Source organism: Hippopotamus amphibius, chromosome 11, assembly GCF_030028045.1.
Source record: "Hippopotamus amphibius kiboko isolate mHipAmp2 chromosome 11, mHipAmp2.hap2, whole genome shotgun sequence".
Taxonomy (NCBI): Eukaryota; Metazoa; Chordata; class Mammalia; order Artiodactyla; family Hippopotamidae; genus Hippopotamus; species Hippopotamus amphibius.
The window spans coordinates 43,407,450-43,430,519 of NC_080196.1; the positions used below are offsets into that span (position 1 = coordinate 43,407,450).

Consider the following 23,070-nt stretch of genomic DNA (forward strand, 5'->3'; position numbering starts at 1 on the left):
CCCAGGACATTTCCTGCAGGGTCATTCAACCCAGAGCAAACCAGATCCTGAGAAAATACTCTTGTGAGGAATGAGCACTGAACAGGAAAACTTTTTGTGCTGCGAAGAAGCTGGGACAGAAGGTTTGCTTTTTAAAATTTTTTTTTTTATTGAAGTATAGTTGATTTACAATGTTGTGCCAATCTCTGCTGTACAGCAAAGTGACTCAGTTGTACATATATATACATTCTTTTTTATATTCTTTTCCATTATGGTTTATCTCAGGATGTTGAACATAGTTGTTTATCCATCCTATATATAATAGTTTACAGCTCCTAATCTCAAACTCCTAATCCATTCCTCCCCTACTGCCCCGGCCCCGGCAACCACAAATCTGTTCTCTATGTCTGTGAGTCAGTTTCTGCTTCATAGGTAGGTTCATTTGTACCATATTTTAGATTTTACATATAAGTGATAGCATAAGGTATTTGTCTTTCTCTCTCTGACTGACTTCACTTAGCATGATCATCTCCAGTTGCATGGGACAGAAGGTTCTCGCTTGAGTGTTGCCATCTTTGCTTCCGCTCAAGAGGCCTGCAGGCGACAGAGGAAGGAGAGGGTTGACTCCAGCCTGACCTCCTGATGCTGCTTCTACCCCCCTTTCTGGGGGCTTCGTGTTAAAGCCCTGCAGTAAGAAGGGGGAAATTATTCTTAAGCCTCCCTGAGCCAAAGCTACTTTAGAGCACAGCCCTCTTGTTTTATTATTTTTTAATTTATTTTTTTTAATTGAAGTACAGTTGATTTACAATGTTGTGCCAATCTCTGCTGTACAGCAAAGTGACTCAGTTATACACGCACACCCATTCTTTTTCATATTCTTTTCCATTATGGTTTATTCCAGGATATTGAATATAGTTCCCTGTGCTATACAGTAGGACCTTTCTGTTTATCCATTCTATATGTAATAGTTTGCATCTGCTCATCCCAAACTCCCAATCCATCCCTCCCCCATTCCACTCCCCCTTGGCAACCACATGTCTGTTCTCTTATTAACTGGTGCAAAGCTTTACTGCAAACCGCCTGATCAGAATTCAAAGTCTTTTTCATTTTGTTTGTCTCCTGTCTTGTCATCTCCACCACTGTTTCTAGGAGACCAAATCTATCTCTAAAAGAGGACGGAAGGGCATTACCTGTTGGCTGAAGTCCAAAGTATCGTAAGAAAGGGAAGGGAGGATGCATACTTAAAAGATGTGGAGGCAAGTCTGTCCCTGGATACAATGTCCCCAGACTCTGACAACCCCCTGAGATTTCTCTACACCACAGTCCACACCACCTGATGCCAGGGCAGAGAGGATAGCAGACCCTGAGAGTATGTGACCTAGGAAGGTTCTGTCACACAAATCCAGCATCATTTCATCAGTCTTAGTGTCTCTTCCTGCATTTGCCCCAGGATCTCCATCTAAGAGTTCCATGCATGATAACCATTCCCTTATCTCTACAGGCCATCACCTCTTATATTTCACCCATAAATCACCATGGACTGCTGATTTCTGGATTTCCAGGAAATTTGAGGTTGACTAGGTAAAGGTTGCTCAACGAGTTCTCTGAATATCGATGACCCTGTATAAAGCCTATACAGGGTCATCGATATTCAGAGAACTAAAAGCCATGTTTCTTCCTCCAAAAAATCTGTGGGGCATCTCAGCTGCCAACAGGTTCCTTACCTTTTTAATTCCTGATATAGAAGAGTAGCCCCATCCCAAGGAAGAGCAGACCCAGAACAAAGGCCCCGATTCCACTCAGCATCTTGCTTTGTGAAAGTTCATACTGTGCCCCTGAGAAAAGAAGCTAGTTTGAGTGATTTTTATCCCAAATCCAGCTTCTCTAATTGAGACTCTGGGAGCTTTGAGACTGGGGGGGAAGAAGACTTCCCTGAAAAAACTAGAATTCCTAGAAAAGAGGTGAAAATTCACGCTGAGTTACTACAAAGTTCAGACAGAGAATCATTTAAATATCACAGCCCTGACATAAGGCCACTCTTCTTCAACAGCTGATGGATGAGGAGCCTGGGACTGGATGAGGTTGAGAAGTTTGTCTCAGGTGACAGAGCTAATAAAAGGCAGAGCTGAGTCTGAACTTCCCTCAGGTCAAAAATGTGCCTGTAGAGGATGTGCCCCTTCTCAGATCACAAAAACAACTCAGAGCAAGAGTGTCAGAAGCACAAGGCCAGCCCGACGCAGGGGACTGGTGCCCAGGGCCAAGGGTTGACCATGACCTGTGATGTCACAGGAGGCTCAAAACAGGGACATCCTTTATTCTGCTGGTCAGGCAGAACTGCCTCCCCAGGGGGTACAGGCATTTGTAGAAAGCATCACAGGATAACTATCAGGGGATTTCTCTCACAGGCTATCACAGGGCAACACCAGTAACCTCAGCTGAAGGAGAGAAGAACATGGAGCAAATGGACATTACGCTGTGGGGAGAAGAGAAACCTGAACCTCGGGGGGTTAGCGAGTCCCCTCCTTAGTGGGTGAGGAATTCACAAGTCAGAAAGCTTCTCACATAACAAAGGGAGACCAACTCGATGATGGGTGATGCCTTAGAGGGCCAGGACAGGGAGGGTGGGAGGGAGTCGTGGGAGGGAGGGGATATGGGGATATACGTATAAATACAGCTGATTCACTTTGGTGTACTTCAAAAGCTGGTACAAGAGTGTAAAGCAATTATATTCCAATAAAGAGCTAAACAAAAAAAAGGAAAGAAAGCTTCTCACTCCATTCCACTGTGACAGGGCTCGTGCGGCTGGGGTGTTCCACGTGGCAGGTGTAGACCTCTCCACTCTGAGGAACTATTTCAAGCATCACCATGATCTGGAAGGTCCAGTCTCCATTAGGGATCAGGCCTGTGGAGACCACCCCAGCCTTCTCTTCCTGGCCGTTCCGGAACCACCTGACTTCAGTGTGGCCTGGATAGAAACCATTCACAGAACAGACCAGGAGGTTGTGGTGCCACAGGGGCTGGGTCTTTGCAGGATACACAGTCACTGTAGGCTCCACTAGGAGAGAAAAAGTAGAGGGAATAAGTGAGGGAGACAGAGTAGGTCTCCTGACCAGACTGCAGCCTTGGGCAGGCCAAGCTCCCCATGTGCCTTAAGAGGAGGTAGTGTCATGAATCTTGAATTTAATCCCTAAAGCAGGGGTCTGTTAGAGTTGAGAGGTTTTGAGGAAAATTGTGGGGTTTCTTTTCATAACTTGAAACAGTTACTTCTTGTTGAAGTATTTACAAATTTTGCAAGACATGGGTTGTATTCATTAAAAGCATGATTTCTATAACTAGGCTGCCTGGGTTCAAATCCAGGCTCTACTTCTAACTGGTTAATCCTCGGAGATTGAAACCCTCTGTGCCTTAGCTTTCTTGCCTCTAAAGGAGAATAATGCCATGAATTTACCTCTTCAAGTTAAATGAGTCATATATACAATGGAATACTACTCAGCCATAAAAAGGATCGGAATAATGCCATTTGCAACCACATGGATGGACTTATAGATGATCACACTAAGTGAAGTAAGTCAGACAGAGAAAGACAAATACCATATGATATCACTTACATGTGGAATCTAAAATATGACACAGATGAACTTATCTGTGAAACAGTAACAGACTCATGGACACAGAGAACATACCTGTGGTTGCCAAGGAGGAGGGGACTGGGGGAGGGATGGAATGGGAGGTTGGGGTTAGCAGATGTAAGCTATTATACTGTACATGGAATGGATAAACAACAAGGTCCTACTGTAGAGCACAGAGATCTATATTCAATACCTATGATAAACCATAATGGAAAAGAGTATTAAAAAAAAGAATGTATATACATGTATAACTGAGTCACTTTGCTGTACAGCAGAGATTGACACAACATTGTAAATCAACTATAATTCAATAAAAAAATAGTGATCATCATATATAAAAAAAAAGTTAATGGACCTAAACTATGTAAAGAAATAGCTGGGGGAATCGTCGTGAAGTTGTGGTTAGGACTTTGCGCCCTCACTGCTGAGGGCCTGGGTTCAGTCTCTGGTGAGGCAATTAAAGTCCCAGAAGCTGCACAGGGTGGCCAAAAAGAAAAAAAAGAAATGGCCAGAACTTATCCTTCAATATATGCGAGTTACTTGTTAAATGTTTTTATTGTGAAAGAAAATATGATTCAAAACTTAAGGATAAATTAGGGAACAGCAGTGGGGTAGACAGAGATGTAGAGTGTGAAATCCTGGTTACACTGCCTCAATGGACTCACACCTTAGAACAGCACAGAAATGGTTCTTCCCCTGAGAAGCAGAAATAGACGTCATTCTCTAACTCTATGAGTTGTATCTCAAGGAAAGCATGAGTCCAGCAGAGGAAAGGGAACAAGGAAGGTTAATCATTTAAAAAGTTTTTATAATTTTATACTCAGCTGATGGCTCTCTCTCGCTCTCTTTTTTCTTCAAAAAGAGCCACATCTATTTTTGCAATTGTTGTCACTTTAGAATTCTCTCTCCTTCTAAACTGACATTTGAGATCAGGGCAGGGTCTGGGACTCAACATCTGAGACAACCTCTAGCACTATCAGGCCCTCAATAAATACAATTATTTTAAAAGAAAGGAGTGGGACTTCCCTGGTGGTCCAGTGGTTAAGACTCCACACTCCTAATACAAGGGGCCTGAGTTTGATCCCCGGTTGGGGAACTAAGACCCTGCATACTGCAACTAAGCCCACATGCTGCATCTACTGAGCCTGTGCGCTGCAAATAGAGAAGCCCATGTGCCCCAAAGAAGATCCAGCACAGTGAAAACAAAATAAATTAATTAATTAATTTAAAAAAAAGAGAAATTGGGGACACATTTGTACAGTATCACAAAATAGTAGATTTAAGATTGATGGTAAATCATTAGTCACAATTCTGCAGTTTCTCTTTCAGTAAATAAAAAAATGTTAAATTCTTAACATGGAAACTATTAAACATAATCTAATAGAAACCACATACTGGAGAAAATGCTGAATCAAGTATCAGCAGTGTTAATCATCTTACTGAATAAAGAACCTATAAAATGCTAGGACCCCAGTGACAACAGATTAATAGATAATGCTTAAGGCAGTCATTACAATTGGCAAAAAAAAAAAAAAAAAAAACAACAAAAAACCAAAAAAAAAAAAAAAGTGACAAAAGAGAAGAACTTTACAAATAAAAAGGAATGTAAGTTAAAATAAGATATAAATTTCCAACTAAGTGGCAATATGGAAAATAAAATCTAACAATGGGGACTGGGAGGTAAACTGTTTACAACCATACAAAGGGAAAACATAACTAAAGTACTATTAGCATTATAAAAATAGTAACATCAGTATCTTATTGTTAAGTAACAAAATTATATTGAAAAGCTAGCTTCACAATCCTTTCAAATATGTAAAAATATATACACTAAGAAAGCAAAAGAGTAGTTGGAAATTTAGACCTAAGAGTAGCCTCAGAAAGATCAGAGGTGCGTGGGAGGTTCCTCTCCACTACACCCCTAGAAATTAGTCGCCCCCACAAATTTCATTCTCAATGAAATGCACCTGCATACAGACGCCGGCACACTTATTTCAGGGGCTTTAGGATTAAGAAGTTGTGTGTGCCCCGAGCAGACTGGGACTCTTCTCACATTCTCCCAATCCTTTTACGTTCCTCACCTCTCCACCCCTAAACCTCTCCCAACCACAGACACCTTGAGATCCCTTCCTGCATCTCTACACGCCCCACCCCTTGAGTCAGCCTTTCCTCCATCTCCCTTCCTCCAGACTCTCCCAGGGCAGCAGCGGAGGGTGCCTGGAGCCCTTCCCCCGGCCTCCCTCTCCCCACATCTCGCCTCCATCCCCGTCCTCTCAGACCCCAGGCCCACTCCCCGCACCACACACACACTCTCTCCCCTCTCACCATCACACAGGTTACAAAATTTCATTCTAGCATCCGCACAACACTCTCTCAGGTGTACCCTAGTAACTTGTACTTGTCCACAATCCTACACACTCACCCTGGACTCAGTCACTCTCTGCCTCTCTCTACCTCCATCTCTCTGTCTCTCTGCCTCTGCCTCTCTGTCTCTGTCTACCTCCATCTCTCTGTCGCTGTATCTGTCTCCGTCTCTCTGTCTCTGCCTGTCTCTGTCTCCGGCACCCCCCGCCCCGACCCACCCCGCTCACCTCGCCGCCGCACGGTGCGGCTCTGGAAGAACTCGTAGTTGTTCCTGCAGTAGGTGTGCACGGCGGCCCGCGCCCGCTCCAGGGCATCCTTCTGGCGGTTCCAGAGCTCGGCGGCCGGCCGCCCCAGCTCGCTCACCGCCCGGTACTCCCCCACGTAGCTGTCGAAGCGCACCAGCTCCTCCCGGTTGTAGATGTACCTGTCCAGGAAGCGCACCTCCCGCGTCCCGTTGGAGAAATGACACTCGCACTTCCCCTGCACCATGAAAAGTGCTGCGGCGACAGACATGATCTTGTCACCCGGGCTCCTGGGAGGAGACTGGCGGCGACGCCCGCCGATGCCAGGCGCCCGGGCGACGGCGGGGGCGCTCGGACCCCCTCGGAGGCTCCGCCGGCACCCCTCCGACCAGCACCCAACGGCTCATCGTTCACCTGCCAGCGGTGGAGGGAGGACGTGCTGGGCGGAAGAGCCCCCTGTTCCTGAGCCATTTGGGCTCCACTTGGCTTCCGTGCTCGCCTGGACACCTCCAAGCGTGAGCTGGGCCGGGATTTGCCCCATCACCCCGCCTCCTAGGAGCCTCCACGCCACTGCTCCATCTTCTCTCCCCACAGACTTTTATCTCAACATGCCCGCCTCCTTCATTCTGTAAGTACTTGGTTAGGGCTGCCCTAGTGCCAAACCTACTCTGCCCCTGGGAATCCGAGGAAGGGAAAACCAGCATCTCCCCTCTGCTTGTGGAGCTTAAAATTTAGTGAAAGTGATGGACAAAGGCCAAACACGCATGAACTTATACAGGAGTGAGAAACGTCAGGATAAAAGTGTGGAGTTCTAGAACAGAGAATGATAGGATGATCTAAAGTACTTTAGGGTGCCAGAGATGTGGTCTCTGGGTCTCTGAAGACATTTAAGGCTTAAGGTAAGAGGTTAAGTGGATGTGAGCTGGAGGAAGAGTGTGTGGAGGGGGAGGGAGACATGTTAGGTAACGGTAATACAGTGTGGAAACGCTGAAAGAATTGAACTTTTTGAGAAAACAGTTCACTGAAGCACAAAGAGTGAGAGAAGGGAGGGTAAAAGATTAGACTAGAGAAATCACATGGAACCGGGCACTTAAAATCCTTGCAGGTGATATTAGGATTTTGACTTTATGTTCGATGTAATGAGAACGATTGAAGAATTTAAGGAAATTAAAACCTTAACTCCAATACAGGTCTGCAATCCCTTTTCTGCATTTCCAAATCTGGACAGCTCAGAAAATCAGATTTCTAAAAATTTGGTGCCAAAACTCATTTGGCAACTCTGACCTGCTGAGGGAAGGGGTCCAATGAGCTCCTATTGGTTGCACATGGTTCTATAGTTTCAATGTCTTTACACAAAGATACATATAAACATATACATATATATCATATGAATGTATATATTTTTGACTTTTTGGCCTTTTCTTAAATGGAGGTACTGTTGATTTATAATACATTAGTTTCAGGTGTACAACATATTGATTCAATATAGTTATTGATTATACTCCATTTAAAGTTATTACAAAATAATGGCTATATTTCCCTGGGTTGTACAATCTATCCTTGCTGCTTATTTATTTTATACGTAGTTTGTATCTCTTAATCCCATACCCTTTTCTCACCCCTCCCTCCTTCCGTTTCCCCACTGGTAACCACTAGTTCACTCTCTGTATTTGTGATCCTGTGTCTGTTTTGTCATATACACTTGTTTGTTTTATTTTTTAGATTCCACTTCTAAGTGACAAAAGACTATTTGGCTTTCTCTGTCTGACTTATCTCATTAACCATAATACTCTCTAGGTCCATTCACATTGTTGCAAATGGCAAAATTTCATTCTTCTTTATAGCTGAGTAATAGTCCATTGTAGATTTATACTACATCTTTATCCATTCATTTGTTGATGGACACTTAATTTGCTTCTACATCTTGGATACTGTAAATAATGCCGCAGTGAACATTGGGATGTGTGTATGTTTTCAAATGAATGTTTTTGTTTCTTTCAAAAATGAAAATATTTTTAATGTTTTTGTCTTTAGATTTAGTTGAACTGTCAAAGTGTCAAAAAGAGTTAAAGAATAACCCTGTGGTCAAAAGTGAGAGGAATAAATGGAAGCTTCTGATATCATTAATAGTATGGAAAGTAGGACTACTGCAGAAATTTGACATATTTTACTGAAAAATATTGTGGCAGCCACCACTATTTATGACTTAAAAAGGCAAGCTGTTGAAAGCTGATAGAGATGTGATGACCAAGAAGTCATGACATTTTGAAAAATATGGCAAACACTAAAAACAAAGATATTGAACTTGCTTTGATTGAATGGATTCAACAAGAAAGTGGTGACTTTGTGCAACTGTCTAGTTTTGGAGGGCAATGAAACAGGCTAAAATAAACCACAAGGAGCTGAATTGGAAGGTGATGGTGTGCAGAAAGTGTAAGTCTAGAATTTTTAGAAGCAGCACAGCATATGTAAAGCAGTGCTTTCAACCTCAGCACTATAGATATTTTGGACCAGGTCATTTTTTGTGGTTGGGGCAGGGGAGCTGTTCTGTACATAGTAGGCTGTCTATCACCCTCCCTGGCCTCTACCCACTAGTTGTCAAAAGAAACCCCTCTGTGTGACAACTAAAAATGGTGCTATCTGGAGCCACTGTTCTGGGGGTGAAGGAGCGAGGAGGAGGAGGGGTAGTGAGCTGTCGTTGGGTGAGAACCATCGGTGTAAATCAAATGAAAAAACTGTCCTGAAAAAATCACTCTCAGTTATTGAGCAGCTGAGAGTGACATTGAAAAATGTGCCAATATTGTCAATGTATCTGTTGAAAATCTTGGTCCTACATGAAACTAATGTTTTTCAGGAAGCCAGTCCCAGTGAAGAGCTATTTTTTCCAATAAAATAAATTTGTTCCTGTCCAACCAAAGCTGACTGATTTCTTTGCCTTTGCAATTAGCCACTGTGAGATTATGATTTATGGTAAGAACTTGTATTTGTTCTTCATCCCCGTTTCTGCCACAGCTCTCCTAAAACCCTGGAAATTTCCTGAGGGATGAAATGAGTAAAGGAGTATTTTATGTTAATCAGGTGACTTTTGGATCCAATCTAAGGAGAGGTACTGGTCCATAGTCCTCCCTATCTCAATAAACAGCACCACCACCCACCTGGTTATCATGCAAGACAAAATCCTGAGGGATAAGCTTTTGATTTTCTATCCTCTAACCTCCACCATTTAATTCATTAACAAGTCGCTCAACAATCTATCCCAAATCTGTTCACTTTATTGCTACTACACTAAATGAAGTCATAAGCACATCTTCCCTGGAGAATTCTTCTACTCTTCCCCACCCAACTGGTCTCCCTGGCTCTACTTGGAACCCCTGCAATCCAATCTCCATGTGGTAGCTAGAATTATTTTTTTAAAATAAATATAAGTGGACTCTCCTTGTAACCCCTTAGTAGCTTCACATAGCTCTGTAAACAAAAGTCCAGTTTTCTCACCATGGCCCTCAGGGCTTCACATGATTTGGCTCCGGACTTTCTCTCCAACTTCATCTTATTCCGCTCCCCAACTTGCTTTCTCTGCTTTAGCTACTCTGACCTTCTTTCTGTCCCTTAAACACAGTAAACCTCTTCCCACACTTTGGCCTTTCTCCAGGTCCCTCTCCCTGGAGCATTTGTCCCTTAGATTCTTCCCGTGTCTAGCTTTTTCTCATCATGTCTCAATTGAATGTCACCTTCTCAGGGAGAGCTCCCTAAACACTTGCACAGAAGTCAGGTGAATACAATTTTTTCTCGTTTCAATCTTTATTGGGTTGTTGTCTTTCTCTCTTGTCATTAGGTAACTTCCATGACCATAAGGGACTATTTTCTGTTACTCAAATAGAATTCTCTGAGCCTAGGACAGAGCCCAGTATATAATAGCTGCTCAAAAAAGTATTTGTCGTCTAAATGAATAAAGCCATAGCTTTGGGAATTGATCTTTGTGGGGCTCCTGGTCCAAAGCACTTTTGTAACATGACACCTTATGTCTCTTCTACTTCCTGTGAGAAATTCAAACTAACTTCCTCCTTTTCCTCTTACTACTTGGAAGAAACATTCACAGGTAAGGAAGAGGTGATTTTAAGAGAGAGGGAACATTTCATGAAGTTTCATCTCATCCAATGGGTCTGTTACAGTGCTGAGGGTTTGCGCAGACTTTGGGGATTTTCAGTGATGGTGATGACATAGTTGGGTAAAGAATAGGGAAAAACCGGAAGGAGAGGTAAGTAAAGATGGCTGATTATGGAAAACAGATGGCATGATGAATGAACCTATGAAATTTGGGCCCAAGACTCCAGGAGGCCAATGAGTTCCCTTGATTTCCTTACTGGCTTTCAGCCCTATGGGATGGAAACAGCTTTCACACTCTCTGTATCCTGCTCAGGGTGTGTGGTTTGAACCATATGAAATTGCTGATATTTGACTATTTTGGGTTTATAAAAATACAATTTCATATCATTTTCCCTATACCAGTTGAATCCCTTCTTGCAGGTTCAGGCCAGAGAAAGAGGTGATATAGGAGAAACTGACAGGATGGAAAGGTTCAAAATAGAGTCATAATAAGCACTAACCTGTGTCCGGTTTTCAGTTCTTATGAGTTCCTTAAGGCATCATAGAATGCCCCTTAGATGCTCCTTAACTACAGGATCACCCCATGTACTAAGGATCCGCACTTCAGCTTCGGAGTGCCTTACTCAGGAGAAACAGAGAAAACTAATCCCAACTTTTGTCAGAGAACCTCCAGTACAGGGATATGGGCCTCACAAACAGCGGGGTTTAGGGAGAAAGAAAAGGAGACAATAGATAACTAACAAGGACCTACTGTATAGCACAGGGAACTGTACTCAATATTTTGTAATAACCTATAAGGGAAAAGAATCTGTAAAATAATATATATATATGTGTATGTGTGTATGTATACAACTGAACCACTGTGCTGTACAACCTGAAACTGACACGATATTGTAAATCAACTAGACTTCAACTTAAAAAAAGAAAAGAAAAGGAGACAATGGTGTGGTCTCTCCATACACCCTCACGTACTAGGGAGAGGCAGGAGCATCACAGTTCCCGTGGAGGACATAACACAGGCTTTTCTAGGAGAGATCTTTCTAATTCCTTTTGAGTCCCCTTAAAATTTTCAGAGGATTGCTCCCCTTTTCTGGCATAACTCAGCAGAATAAAGGGAACCACGGATGGGAATTCTTTTGAAATCTTTAGTAATCATTTTAGATGATCTTTGAAATCATTTCTAAATCCTCTCAAAACCCCTAGGGGAGGGACGCAAGGCTGAAGAGGTTTTATTAGAAGAGAGTGAGAAGAAATAGCATATATATATATGCTGTATATGCTAAAGAGTGTATATATAAATAGCATATGTATATATATATGAAGGCATCTTACGCAGGTCTCATAAAGAGGGCAAGTGTCCAGGCTCATTTCGTTTGTGGAAGGAGCTGAGGATCCATGTGATAAAGATAAGCAGTTACTGAAGAAGATGTCAGTGTTTTAAGGGACATGGCCTGGACACAGACAAAGCCAACTCCCTCCCTCCCTTCCCCCACCCCCCCAAGTAGCTCACCATCCAAGGTGCGCACTTACGTGGGGGGTCCCCAGCCCACGCTAGGAGGGGGCTCAGCAACGTCAGTCTCACTGTCAGAATTACTGTCCAGGAGCCCGCGGGGCACCAAAGGCACACCATGCAGGAGAAGAGAAGAAGGCAGGGTGCAGGGGAGCAGAGAAGTCTCAGTGAGGACTAGGACCCTCCTCCACCCACATCTCAGATATGACCAACCAAGGAACTCATTTCTTTATTCTGGATTGGGTGCGCTCAGTTTTGGGGAACCAATCAGATTCATCTGTGAATAGCATCATCAGTTGCTGGTCAGATATTCAGTATCAAGTTCCTCTTTTGAAACTTAAATTTCCTTCCTTAGGAGGATTGTTTTATTTTCGTGCTTCAAAGGTTTGATCCAGTTGTATTTGTAACATTTTAATTGGGGCCCTTGTTGTGAGCCAGCTCTGGGCTGGGACGTGATGGTCACCCAGGTTTTTCAGGATTGGCTCCTGATGCTGTCACTGAGTTTAGTGGCACCTCCTGGATACACACAGAGAAAGCGGCTTACAGGGCCGATCTGTGTGGAACGGAGGATCTTGAAGGTACATTTGTAGGGCATGTAACTAACAACGTCGTAGGGTCAATGTCCAAATCACATTCTACAGGGGGCTGAGAGATTGATAAAGGACTCAAATCAGCCTTTGGCACAGCAACTCTGCTTTAGAATAATCAGTATTTCATGTGAAACAGTGATGAATCCCTTCCTGCTGGTTCCCATTTTGACTTCCTCATTTGATTGTGGAAATGTCCCCTTCTCTTGCTTTATGCTAAAGAAAGATACAAGAAGATGCTGCTAATGAATACATTACAGAGTGTTCAGTAAATAGAACCCTATGAAAAAGCTATGCATTACCTCCTTGGATGCAATCATATGATTTAAACATATTATTCTACTTTAAGATTAATGATCACGGCTTATATTAATATAAATGTAGTATCTGAGATTCAGAATGGACTTTGAAGGACAGCTATCTATCTAAAGTCCTGCATTAATTCTTTCTCTACCACAGTTCTGATAAGTCTGAACATGTGCCTGAATATGTTTAGTGACAGAGAACTCATCATGTTGCAGAAAAAAAACTGATCCCATGAGAAACCAAGCACAACACTCGGAGAGCTGGAGAACTCAGGTTTATTAAGCCGGCAGACCCAAACGAGCTAACGCTCCAAAATTCTGGGGCCCCGTTTCAGGGGAGTCTTCTTATATAGGTTAAAACATACAGTTATAATTGGTACAAACTGATTGGCTACAAATTACTATAGGTCACGGGCAGTTACAGAGCGCAGGAGTTGCCAGGGGTTACACACATAGTAGGGGGTCCTAACAGGAACTTGTAGGAGCCGGACATTCCATCCCTATCAGGACTAAGGTCACAATTTGCATTCTCACATTGGTTGCGGGTTGAAGTTTATGGTCACTTAACAAGTCTATGTGCAAAGGGTCTCAAACAAAGGCTTGGGGTGGGTGCCTGAGAGCGAGACAGTCTTCCCTTATCTGATCACTCTTAGTAATTCATTTCACTGTTTAACTGAGGGTGGCGAGCAGGCCTTTGCAAGATAGAGGAGAGGAAGTTTCAATTTCCTCATCAATCACACTACCGTAAAAATGACTAAAATCTATTGAGGAATTTTTGAGCTTTTTACATTTTACCCAGGATTATACAAGGGCTATCTATACATCATCTTTTTATTTACTTCTCACATCATCTCAGTGATTGAAGTACCCACAGATGGAGAGAATGAAATGGTGGAGATGAACAACTTTTGCCAGGATGCAAGTCTGGTGAATCGAATCAAGACTGAACCAAGTTATTTGTGATTCCAAGCTCAGCTATTACTTTATAACAATTTACATGCAATTTCTGAAGTGACCAGTGTCTTTAGATTAAAACAATTTTTTCACTTTTTTTCATGAAAGTGTGAATCATAAGAGGCCCGTTTCAGGGAGTGACAGCATTTTATATAAACTGAGGCAGCTGCAGTGTCACAATTCCAGTTCCTCCAAGTTTCCCCTCATCTTCACTGTCACTGTCCTCTGGAAATGACAACATTTGCATGGATCTTATGTAACGACACCAGAGCTCCTGTCCAAGTCTCCTTCTTACTGAAGATAACAGCGGCCTTAACGTTCCTAAATCCAATCCATTGGTCTCGCTTATTATTTCAGATTTCTCAGCATAATGTAGTGCAGGTTTAAACACTGCAAAAGAGAATCAAAATAGTATCTCATTTACTTTGGAAGAAAAGTGTGGAAAGTTCAAAATTCATGTGGAAAGTTCAAAATTCCTTGGAGAGGTAGAGGTTGAGGAGAAGTCACCATGGTCCCTGTATTTGAGAGGAATCTATGTCCCCAGGACCCCAGTGAATTCAGTACTATTGGTAGTTGCAGTTGTCACTGGGAAAGTATGTTTTATTTGACAAATAGAAAATCATATGAGGATGAGTCAAAAAATATCCACACTCTGGCTGTAGAATTTATTGTAATTAACTTTTAGAAAAGACAAATATATCATTTTTCGATACAATCTGCTTGCTTTTCAATACACTTTGTTCATCTGTCAACAAGCTTTCACATTCCCTCATTGAAAATATCTTAGGCTTAGCTGTGAGCCACGAATGCGCTGCTGTCTTCACTTCTTCATCAGAGGTGAATCTTTGTCCTCGTAGGGCTGCTTTCAGGGGATCAAACAGGTGAAAGTCTGATGGCGCAAGATCGGGACTCTAGGGAGGATGCTTCAACAACTCAAAACGAAGTTTTCGCAGTGTCAACAGTGTGGGCAGAAGTGTGCAGATGTGCACACCCTCAGAACACAAAAAATGAATCACTGCATGCTGCTCTTCTTTCATGCAAATCACAAGTGGGGCATCCATTTTTGGTCGCATCGCAGTTACAAATGAATGGATGTAACATGTTCACACCTGCACAGCAGTGACTGGGGAGACAGCAGCCTCGAATGGAAAGTGCTGCTAAGACAGGGTGGCCAACAGAAGTTTTAATATAACCGGAGTGCAGATGATTTTTGACTCACCCTTGTCATTTACTCAGAATTCACTAGTTGGGACATGTGACAATCTGGAAAGCCAAGTGAAGGTTCACCTTAGATGATAGGATAAAAAGAATGGCAAAGAAAAGTAATTTAATATCAAGAACATACTGAAATACAGTTCATATAAGTCTGACATACAATTTACAAATTATACAATTTTCTTTTTAAAAAGAATGGGCCAAGGACTACAACCTAAGTTCTCTGTGTTGCATACATTTATGAGTAACAGAAATGTGCTGCTTTCCATATTATAAACCAACTTTTCTCAGTGCTAATGAAATATAAGGACAGTTCAGGTAAAACAATGCAGCAACTGTCACCAAACCATCACTCCAACAGGTGATGTTGAGGCTGAGCTTCTTCACTGAAAGCAGGAGAAGCAATCCTGCTCAACTCCTACTGTGGAAGAGAACTCTCAAATGAGAGCTTATTTCCTGAGGAAAAGGCAGTTAATTTGGTTTCTGGAAGAAAGTGGTTATCAGTGCAGAAGTTCTAGCCTCTGCTCTCGATGCATAAGACCATATGCTTGCTTCTATGTATTATCGATATTCTTGGGAACAAACAAGTGACATCAGATGCACAGACTTTCATTGAACAGGTTGAAGTCTGTATCATCATAGGATGTCTTGAGTCCCACCAGTTGTAACAGAATAGGACTGAGGTATAGGAAGCCTGAATGGTTGCAATACATCTGAGAATAATGGGCTCTTTGCTATCTGCAAGCTAGTTAGCATAGAATCTCTCTCTTGTCCAAGTAGTCTCGATATATTCTCTATAGTTTTCAGATGCTATCAGCACTAATCTGGAACCTAAAGTGAGAAGCAGGTCAGTGGTTCCTTTATTTAAGGAAAAAATATTTATAACAAGAAATGGATCAACAGGTTCAATTTCTTCTTACCATGGAAGACATATATCCTTCACAGAAGACGGTGCCATTTCCAGGCCATATTAGCCCTCAGCAGGCTTGGTAGGATACTTTCTGGGGAGATCTCAGCGATGTCCTCCATTAGGAACTTTGGATGGAACCAGTCTACACCATGGTGCAATCTAAGTCAGTTGACAGGCCTTCTTCAACTTCTGAATCTCACTCTTTGACTCAACCAATCTGTGTTTTATGACAAGTTAACACAGTGCTTCTTAATAGGAACCAGAATGTTTGCCATTGAGCAGTCACAGAGACAACATCTGGAATTCTCATAGACCTGTCCATGAATACTGTATGTAGAAAGAGTTCTAGTTTTCTTTCTTTTTTGATCTAGGCCTTGTGTTTATTGTGCTTTATCCAATATCGATATTAGCCAGGTTATTTTTCAAAAATTCCACTTTGGTTTTCTACTAGTCAACTGCCCTGTGATTCCAGGTGTGTGCCTGGAATAGTGTTTGCTTTATTCAAAACAAATAATAAAATCTTTTAGCAGTTATTCTGCTAATAATCCATTCTTATAGAAAAACAAGTTGACCCTGAAAAAGTAAACGTACTAATTATTTTCCTTCCAAAGAGACTGGGTTCTGCTTTCGTCTTGACATCTCTTCCTACATGAGGTGCCTGTCAAACAGCAACTCTTTCAATATTGTAGAGCAATCTTGATAACATTGGAGCATACGGTCCTCACTAATTATTGCTAGCATCCTTACTTTGGTCATACGTTCATTTCATAGGTTACACAAACAAGATAAAGGAGGAAAGCTTGGTGTTATTACACATCCATCTAGAGACGCTAAAGATGATCTGCGTGCAAAAAAATACCTTTTTCTGTGCCAATAGCAGTGTCGCGCGCCCCCTGCCGGCCGCCGGGCCCACAACCGGGCACCGGCTGGGGAAGCGAAAGCGAAAGCGAAAGCGAAAGTCGCGGGAGCCGGGCCGCCCTGGCTTGCGGAGCCTCGCCCGCCGACAGAGGGGACACGAAGCGGAGACGCAGCGAGGGGACTTCAGAGGTCAGCCCCCGGCACGTAAAGATCCCTCCCGGACCTGCGGCCCGGAAGCCGCCGCCGGTGAGCTGGTGCGCACGGGAACCTGGAGCGCTAACAGGGACGCAGCCCACCCACCACCCACTCCGCGCCCTCGTCTTGCAGCCACTCAGGACCCCGGGAGCCGGGGAGCGGGGCGGGGACCGCCCGGCCCTTTGGAGCTCGGCGGCGGCGGGCGGGAGCGGGTGGGGGGAGGGGGTCAGAGGAGTTTCTCTAGAGGATGAGGCTGCAGATGGTCAGGCTTCCTGGCTCCCTCTGCGAAGCCTTGGGTCCTCGGAGGGAGGTGCTGATGCGGACGGGGTACCCAGGGCATCTTTCAGGGCAGCAGTGGGTAGATAAAATGGGAAATCCACGGAAAATGTCCTGTGCCCGTTTTTTAATGTTTTTTGTTGTTTGTTTTTGTTTTCTTTGGCTGAATTGTATGACTTCTTTAATGTATTTTGGATATTAACCCCTTTATCAGTACAGGATTTGCAAGTATTTTCTCCCATTTGGTAGGTTGCCATTTCATTTTTTTGAAGGTTTTCTTTGCTATGCAGGGTTTTTTTTTTTTTTAGTTTGATGTAGTCCTACTTGTTTAGTTTTGCTGCTTTTGGGGTTAGATTCAAAAAATCATCATCAAGACCTATGTCAAGAAGCTTAACACCTGTTTTCTTCTAGGAGTCTGTGGTTTCAGGTCTTACATTCAGATCTTTAACCCATTTTGAGTTAATTTTTGTGTATGGTGTTAATACTGATCGTAGTCTAATTTCATTCTTTTGCATGTGGTTGTCTAGTTTTCCTAACACCATTTATTGAAGAGACTGTCCTTTCCCCATTGTATATTGGCTCTTTTGTTGTAAATTAATTGGCCAAATATATGTGAGTTTATTTCTGGGCTCTCTATTCTGTTCCATTGATCTGCTTTTATACCAGTTCCATACTGATTTGATTACCACAGCTTTGAAATGTGGTTTGAAATCAAAGATGGAGGCACCGTTGCTCTTAATGCATCTTCCATACTTAAACTTTATAATGTTTCATTTCATAAAATGTTAAGAATGAAGGGGGCTTTAGGGACTATCCAGCCAATTTCAGCCTCCACTCACCAAGAAAATGCAAATAGTCTGAGGAGTGCATCTTTCTCGGCCAAGGTCACCCATCAAGGCCTCCTTATGTCCAGTCCAGCCAGACCTCATGAATTCCCAACTTACACTTTCCTAAATATCACTCGGCATGTGTGTCCAGTAGTGTTTACAGGCAATGTTAAATATTTACACAAAAGCATAATGGAGAGGAGAGAGCAGCTGGTAGATCTCAGTGGCTTATCTTCAGGGAAAAGCAGGGGGAGGCTTAACCTAAATGGAAAGTTTATTAGCAGCAGCTCTAAGAACCTTGCAGTTAAGTAGCCTATGTACAGTCCCTTCCCAGCAGAGAGCCTTGACATCTGGGTATCCCAGGCACACATCCCATATCCCTTCCCCCACGTCAGAGACCACCAGCTGCTTCAAGGATGCTGTCACATTTTCTGTCTGCAAGGTCCCCAAGAAACCTCCTGAGACATGGCCTCTCACCACCACGCCTGGGTTTCCACACTTTCCACTCTTAGTTAACTTTTGTGTAGGCGGTGGTTTAGAAGGCAGGGGCCAAGGCCAGCTCCCTCCACTGAGGGACAAAAGGCTCACAAACAGCCTCAGGAAGGAGCCAGGTGGCAGGGGCAGGAGCAGCCTGGGACCAGGAGGAAACTTCCTGTTAACCCAGGAGACTGGGTAGATTAAGTGAGGGCCAGTTGTGTTCTAAGTGAGGGTCTGGGCTTAGCCACAGCTATTTCCACCAAGGAAAAGGCCCCCTTTGCTTATCTCACTGTTTACCGTGCTATTCCTAAAGCCCTGAACCCTTCGCTGTATTCAGGCGAGAAAGCTTATGAAAGGTGGTACTGTCTGTCTGTCTTGGATATAGATAGGGTGCTGTTGTTTGCTTTTCAGATACACACATTAGAATTAAAGACCAGTGGTTATCTGAGACTTAGAATTGATTTGTGTCTGAGGTACAGAAGTGATCTAAGTCCTTGTTACTTGACGTGGCCCCCACCCCAGCAGCATCAGCATTACCTGGGGGCTCCTCAGAAATGCAGGAATGTGGGCCCCCATCTCAGGCCCACGGAGCCAGAGGTGCACTGCAGTAAGAGGCACGGTGTGCCCACATCACCACTGACTCAGCACGGCGACAGTCTGAAGTAAAAGAAAAATTCACCTCCAGTGGTCATTTCTCCCCTCCCGACAGGGCTGGCAGCTACTAGGGAGGTGAGGCATCTGTTTTCATTGCTATGCTTCTTTCTAAAAAAGAGCTGAAGACCACAATGATGAAATCATTTCCTGGCATATCTGGGCTAATTTTAAAAAAACAGCCCTCACCACCATCTGTTTAGTTGCAGAACTCACACATTAAAGAGTTTTCACAATGCCAATCCCATTCTTTTATTTCCTCATACTACAAACATTTTACGGCCTTTTTACAACCTGAATTTACACAAGCAAGTTGAAAAGGAAAAACAGGTGTCTTTAATCCTCCAAAATGCATGTATGAAATATAGCACAAACCCTAGTATTTATACATAAACTGGCTTAGATTTATGGCAATTTCTTAAAACTAGCATGACAGTTTAAATATTTATGCCTGTAAAGGTTTGCATAATCTACTATACATAGTTATTTCAGAAGCAGTTAAGATTTCTAATTAATTGGGGGAAAAAACTTCAACAAAAAGCTCTAACAATTGTGTAAAACAAATTATTTACAATTAAACATTCAGGGTCCTGATTCACAAAACTTAGTGCATACCATGATTTATTTATGAGTTTCACAGAGAAGGTAAGTAGTATGTAGAATATTCCCCAGGTAAAATCGAGAATGAATGGCTTTTAGAAGTATGTCTGTAATATACTTCCTGGAAACTAGAGAAAAAGTAAGAAAACAAAAACTTCAACTGTGTTTGATTTGAAAATTGGAGTGGACAGCAGCAATCCGAATACATGGGACCACAAACAGAAGAGCTGGTGGCATTTCTGCCATTACTCTTGGCATATGCATGGAGAAAAACAATTCTCCCCCTGTTTTCCATTAAAAAAAAAAATCACCCCCAATCATCACTACATGTGAACTCAAGGGTCTTTCTTCCTCCAGAGTTGTCTTTAAACTTAATGCCCAAATTAGCAAATGTTGACAAAAAGTACCATCAGCTCAGTGGATTCTGTTTAGTGGGAAAAGCTTGGGACAGGGTTGCCAAGAAGTTAGCTATTCCAGTTATGAAAGAATCGTCATAGATAAGGTGCCAGAAATCCAAGCTTCCCCTTGAAGCACTCTGGTGGATTCAAGAGTGATTTTATGTTTATGCCAAAGGGGATGAATCAAAGAAAATTAGCGGGACAAGCTGTTTTTAAGGTGAAGTGATAGATTTCAGCGAATCACGTCCCAAGTAAAGTCTTTTTAAAAAAACCCCAAATTTACAGTAAACATTTTAAACTCTGGAATGCAGATATAGTACAGTTACCAGTAAGTTACATTTACAAAACTGCTTCCACACTAGTTGCTCCAGAGTCAGAATTGAAAAATATACAAGGCAGCTCACAATGACTTTAGATACAGTGTTATTAAAATACATTGTTAATCATAAAAATACTTTACTATGTACATGTACACTGTATAAACTCTAGATCTGCCTAAACCCACTTCTGCCAAGCGGCCCAGGAAACAGTGCAGGGCTATTATCTGGTCTTCACACCACGCACATGGGCTGATCCTGCAGTCAGTCCTTCACTAACGCGGTGAAGCACTTCTCCTTCTGTAGGACGTCTAGTTGGGAGAGTCAGTTTTACTTCCACTGTACTTTACTTTCCTAAATGCTGGTCCAAGTAACTCCGGGCATTCACATAATTCATTTGCGATTTGGTTACACTTTAAAAGAAGGCTGTAGTTCATCTCGTCTGTTATTACACTGTCTTGCTTGTAGTCAGGATGGTTTGCAATAAATTCCCTCATCCATCTGGCAACTGTCATTAATTCTCCTGGAAAAAAAATTTTTTTTTGGTTTTTACAATTTAATGGTAGTTTTGTTTTTTTTTTCTTTCACAAGTTGATATTTAGTGGCTGATATAACATAATCCCAAAGAAGAATCAGCGCGGCGTTTTGGTGTAGCCACACGGCAGGAGCCGGGAATGAGCTGTTTGCCGTAATGTTTGAAGAATTCCTCCGGGGGAAGGGTTTCACGCTGCAGGCAGGCAGCGAGAACACACACATCCTGCTGCTATGGGACCTGTCTGATGCCACCCTCGTGGTGATGCTGCCGGCTCTAAGACACGGGAGCCCACGAGTGTGGACTAGAGCCCGAGTCCTCCCATCTGGCCAAGCCTGCCCATGCTGGTGTCACGAGACTGCCCTGGGACAGGAGGCCCCCGCGTTCCCCAGAGCCACCTGATCAAAGAGGCAGAAAGAACAACGCAAAGTAGATGCACGAAGAGAGAAACTGGCAGATACAGCATCTGGGGGGTGTATCCTTTTGTGTCTCTGGAAACTTTATAGAAGCCTCAAGTGAAATACAGATTCCACTGCTACTGTCCTTTTAGTCACCGCTGACAGCTCCCCAGCCACCATGAACTCAAAGCTGAGAAAGTGGGGTTCTGGGGCGCCCCTGTAGGGAGGCAGGCTGGAAGGCCAGCATCCTAGCTATGTGCTTAGCTAACCTGTGGACTGGCTCAGACTCACTGGAAAAAGAGCCCAGGGTGCTGCACCACACACACAGCTGGGCACAAATGAGGAGCGGGCAATCCAGATACTGTATTTTGTTCCTGAAGATGCCACTGGCTTAAAGATGCAACACTACTGCATGAACCACTAAGAAAAAAAGCGCTGCTAATTAAACTGTGACTGTCAAAGGTTACAAGATGTATCCAATCACAAAGATGGTACAATGTGGAAAAGTGCACTGATTTAGGGTATCGTATACTTTAAGACTGCCTTAAAAACTGAATATTGTAAGATTGTGAGGTTCTGCCTCCGTTAGATTTTCAGAAAAGCAAAGCAAAGGATGCCATACCGGATGCTCTCTTCTTAATCAGCTTCAGGTAGTTCAGAATACTGCATCTGGTGTCCACGTCCACTTCCATGTTTTCCAGGTAAGAGTTCAGGATGGGGATCAGCCCGGGGAACACGCCTTCCTGCAAGAAGCAGGGTGCGCCCTCAGCCCACTCCCCGGGGGTGCGGGTGGGGGAGGGGGGGCGGGGGGCTGGGACGGCCCTACCTTGCCGTTGACAATGGCATCAATGGTCATGAGCGAGTACTCCTCAGCCGCCGGCTCGGCGCTGCCCGTGGCCTTGCCGCGGCCGTCCACCATGGCGTTGCCACCTGCCGCAGGGGTGCAGAGGGCGTCAGCGGCCTGTGTGGCCCACAGGGACCCCAGAAATGCGAGAGAAGGTAGTACCTTTGCAAATATCTTTTCGGAAATAAAACAATCCCCGCAGGACGGCATCTCGCTTCTGTGCTACTTTCATGTTCTCGTCAACCTGGAGGAGGAAAACGATCGAGGCCAAGTCAGAACTTCCCCCAAGTCAGGACACTCCTGCTCCCACGTGGGTCGGGCTGCTGCAGCGCCTCGCTCACCTCGGGTCTGGACCCACCTGTGAAGACCACCCCCCAGCACTTGCTGGCGGCCAGATCGGACTCTGCGCTGTCATGTGGGGCTGTGACCCTCAACCCCAGACTGGGATGTGCTTTTTAATAACAATGGGGCAAGTTCTGAGACGCTTACCTTAAAAATCAATGCGAAACTTACACTCACGTAGGCCGCCCGCACTGGGGGGCCCCTCGGGACCTCCTGGGATGAACCTACGGGGGGAGGGCAGGGGGCTGGTGCCTCCTCACAGCCCGGCCGCACTCCGCTGCCGCCTGGAGTTAAGGGCTGTGCCCTCCGCGCCAGGGGTTTTGCTGCCTCGCAGGTGAGGAAAGGGCAGGAGGCGGCAGGCTGTGGGATCTGGAATAAGGCGGCCCCTCCCAGGGCAGGTCGCCGATGCTGTGTCCCCACCTGTGGCTCGGCCATGCCCACTCCCTCAGGACGCCCAACCCCTATGTGTGAATTCTCCATTTCTCCAATGACTTCTTAAGACCCTCAACGTAGAGCTTTTAAAACGTTTTATTAGTAGTCCCTTATTTCTACAGTG

General features: G+C 43.9%; 2 protein-coding genes across 3 annotated transcripts in view; both read right to left on the reverse strand.

Moving 5' to 3' along the window:
- Window positions 1–516: 516 nt before the first annotated feature.
- On the reverse strand, window positions 517–11,948 carry LOC130831763 (DLA class II histocompatibility antigen, DR-1 beta chain-like). Its single transcript, XM_057700143.1, has 5 exons — window positions 11,849–11,948; window positions 6,200–6,469; window positions 2,753–3,034; window positions 1,704–1,814; window positions 517–664 (listed from the first exon to the last, which is right to left on the reverse strand). The coding sequence occupies exons 1-4, from the start codon at window positions 11,946–11,948 to the stop codon at window positions 1,708–1,710; spliced, it is 759 nt and encodes a 252-aa protein (XP_057556126.1). The 3' UTR covers window positions 517–664; window positions 1,704–1,707.
- Window positions 11,949–19,396: 7,448 nt separating this feature from the next.
- GCLC (glutamate-cysteine ligase catalytic subunit) overlaps window positions 19,397–23,070 on the reverse strand; it is a 40,193-nt gene continuing 36,519 nt past the window's right edge. For both annotated transcript variants that reach the window (XM_057698903.1, XM_057698904.1), the window contains 4 exons: window positions 22,335–22,416; window positions 22,155–22,258; window positions 21,951–22,071; window positions 19,397–20,921 (listed from right to left, as the gene is read on the reverse strand). In XM_057698903.1, the coding sequence (XP_057554886.1) occupies window positions 20,710–20,921; window positions 21,951–22,071; window positions 22,155–22,258; window positions 22,335–22,416 (519 nt within the window). In that variant the 3' untranslated portion in view covers window positions 19,397–20,709. The remainder of the gene's footprint in view (window positions 20,922–21,950; window positions 22,072–22,154; window positions 22,259–22,334; window positions 22,417–23,070) is intronic.

Bases quoted from the DNA above. Each gene is read 5' to 3' on its own strand.
- LOC130831763 (XM_057700143.1), bottom strand. From the start codon at position 11,948: ATGGTGTGCCTTTGGTGCCCCGCGGGCTCCTGGACAGTAATTCTGACA. The intron at 6,470-11,848 runs GTAAGTGCGCAC...CTGTCGCCGCAG, and splicing joins GTGGGCTGGGGACCCCCCAC to CACTTTTCATGGTGCAGGGG. The intron at 1,815-2,752 runs GTGAGAAGCTTT...TTCTTTTCTCAG, and splicing joins CCCTGTCACAGTGGAATGGA to GGGCACAGTATGAACTTTCA.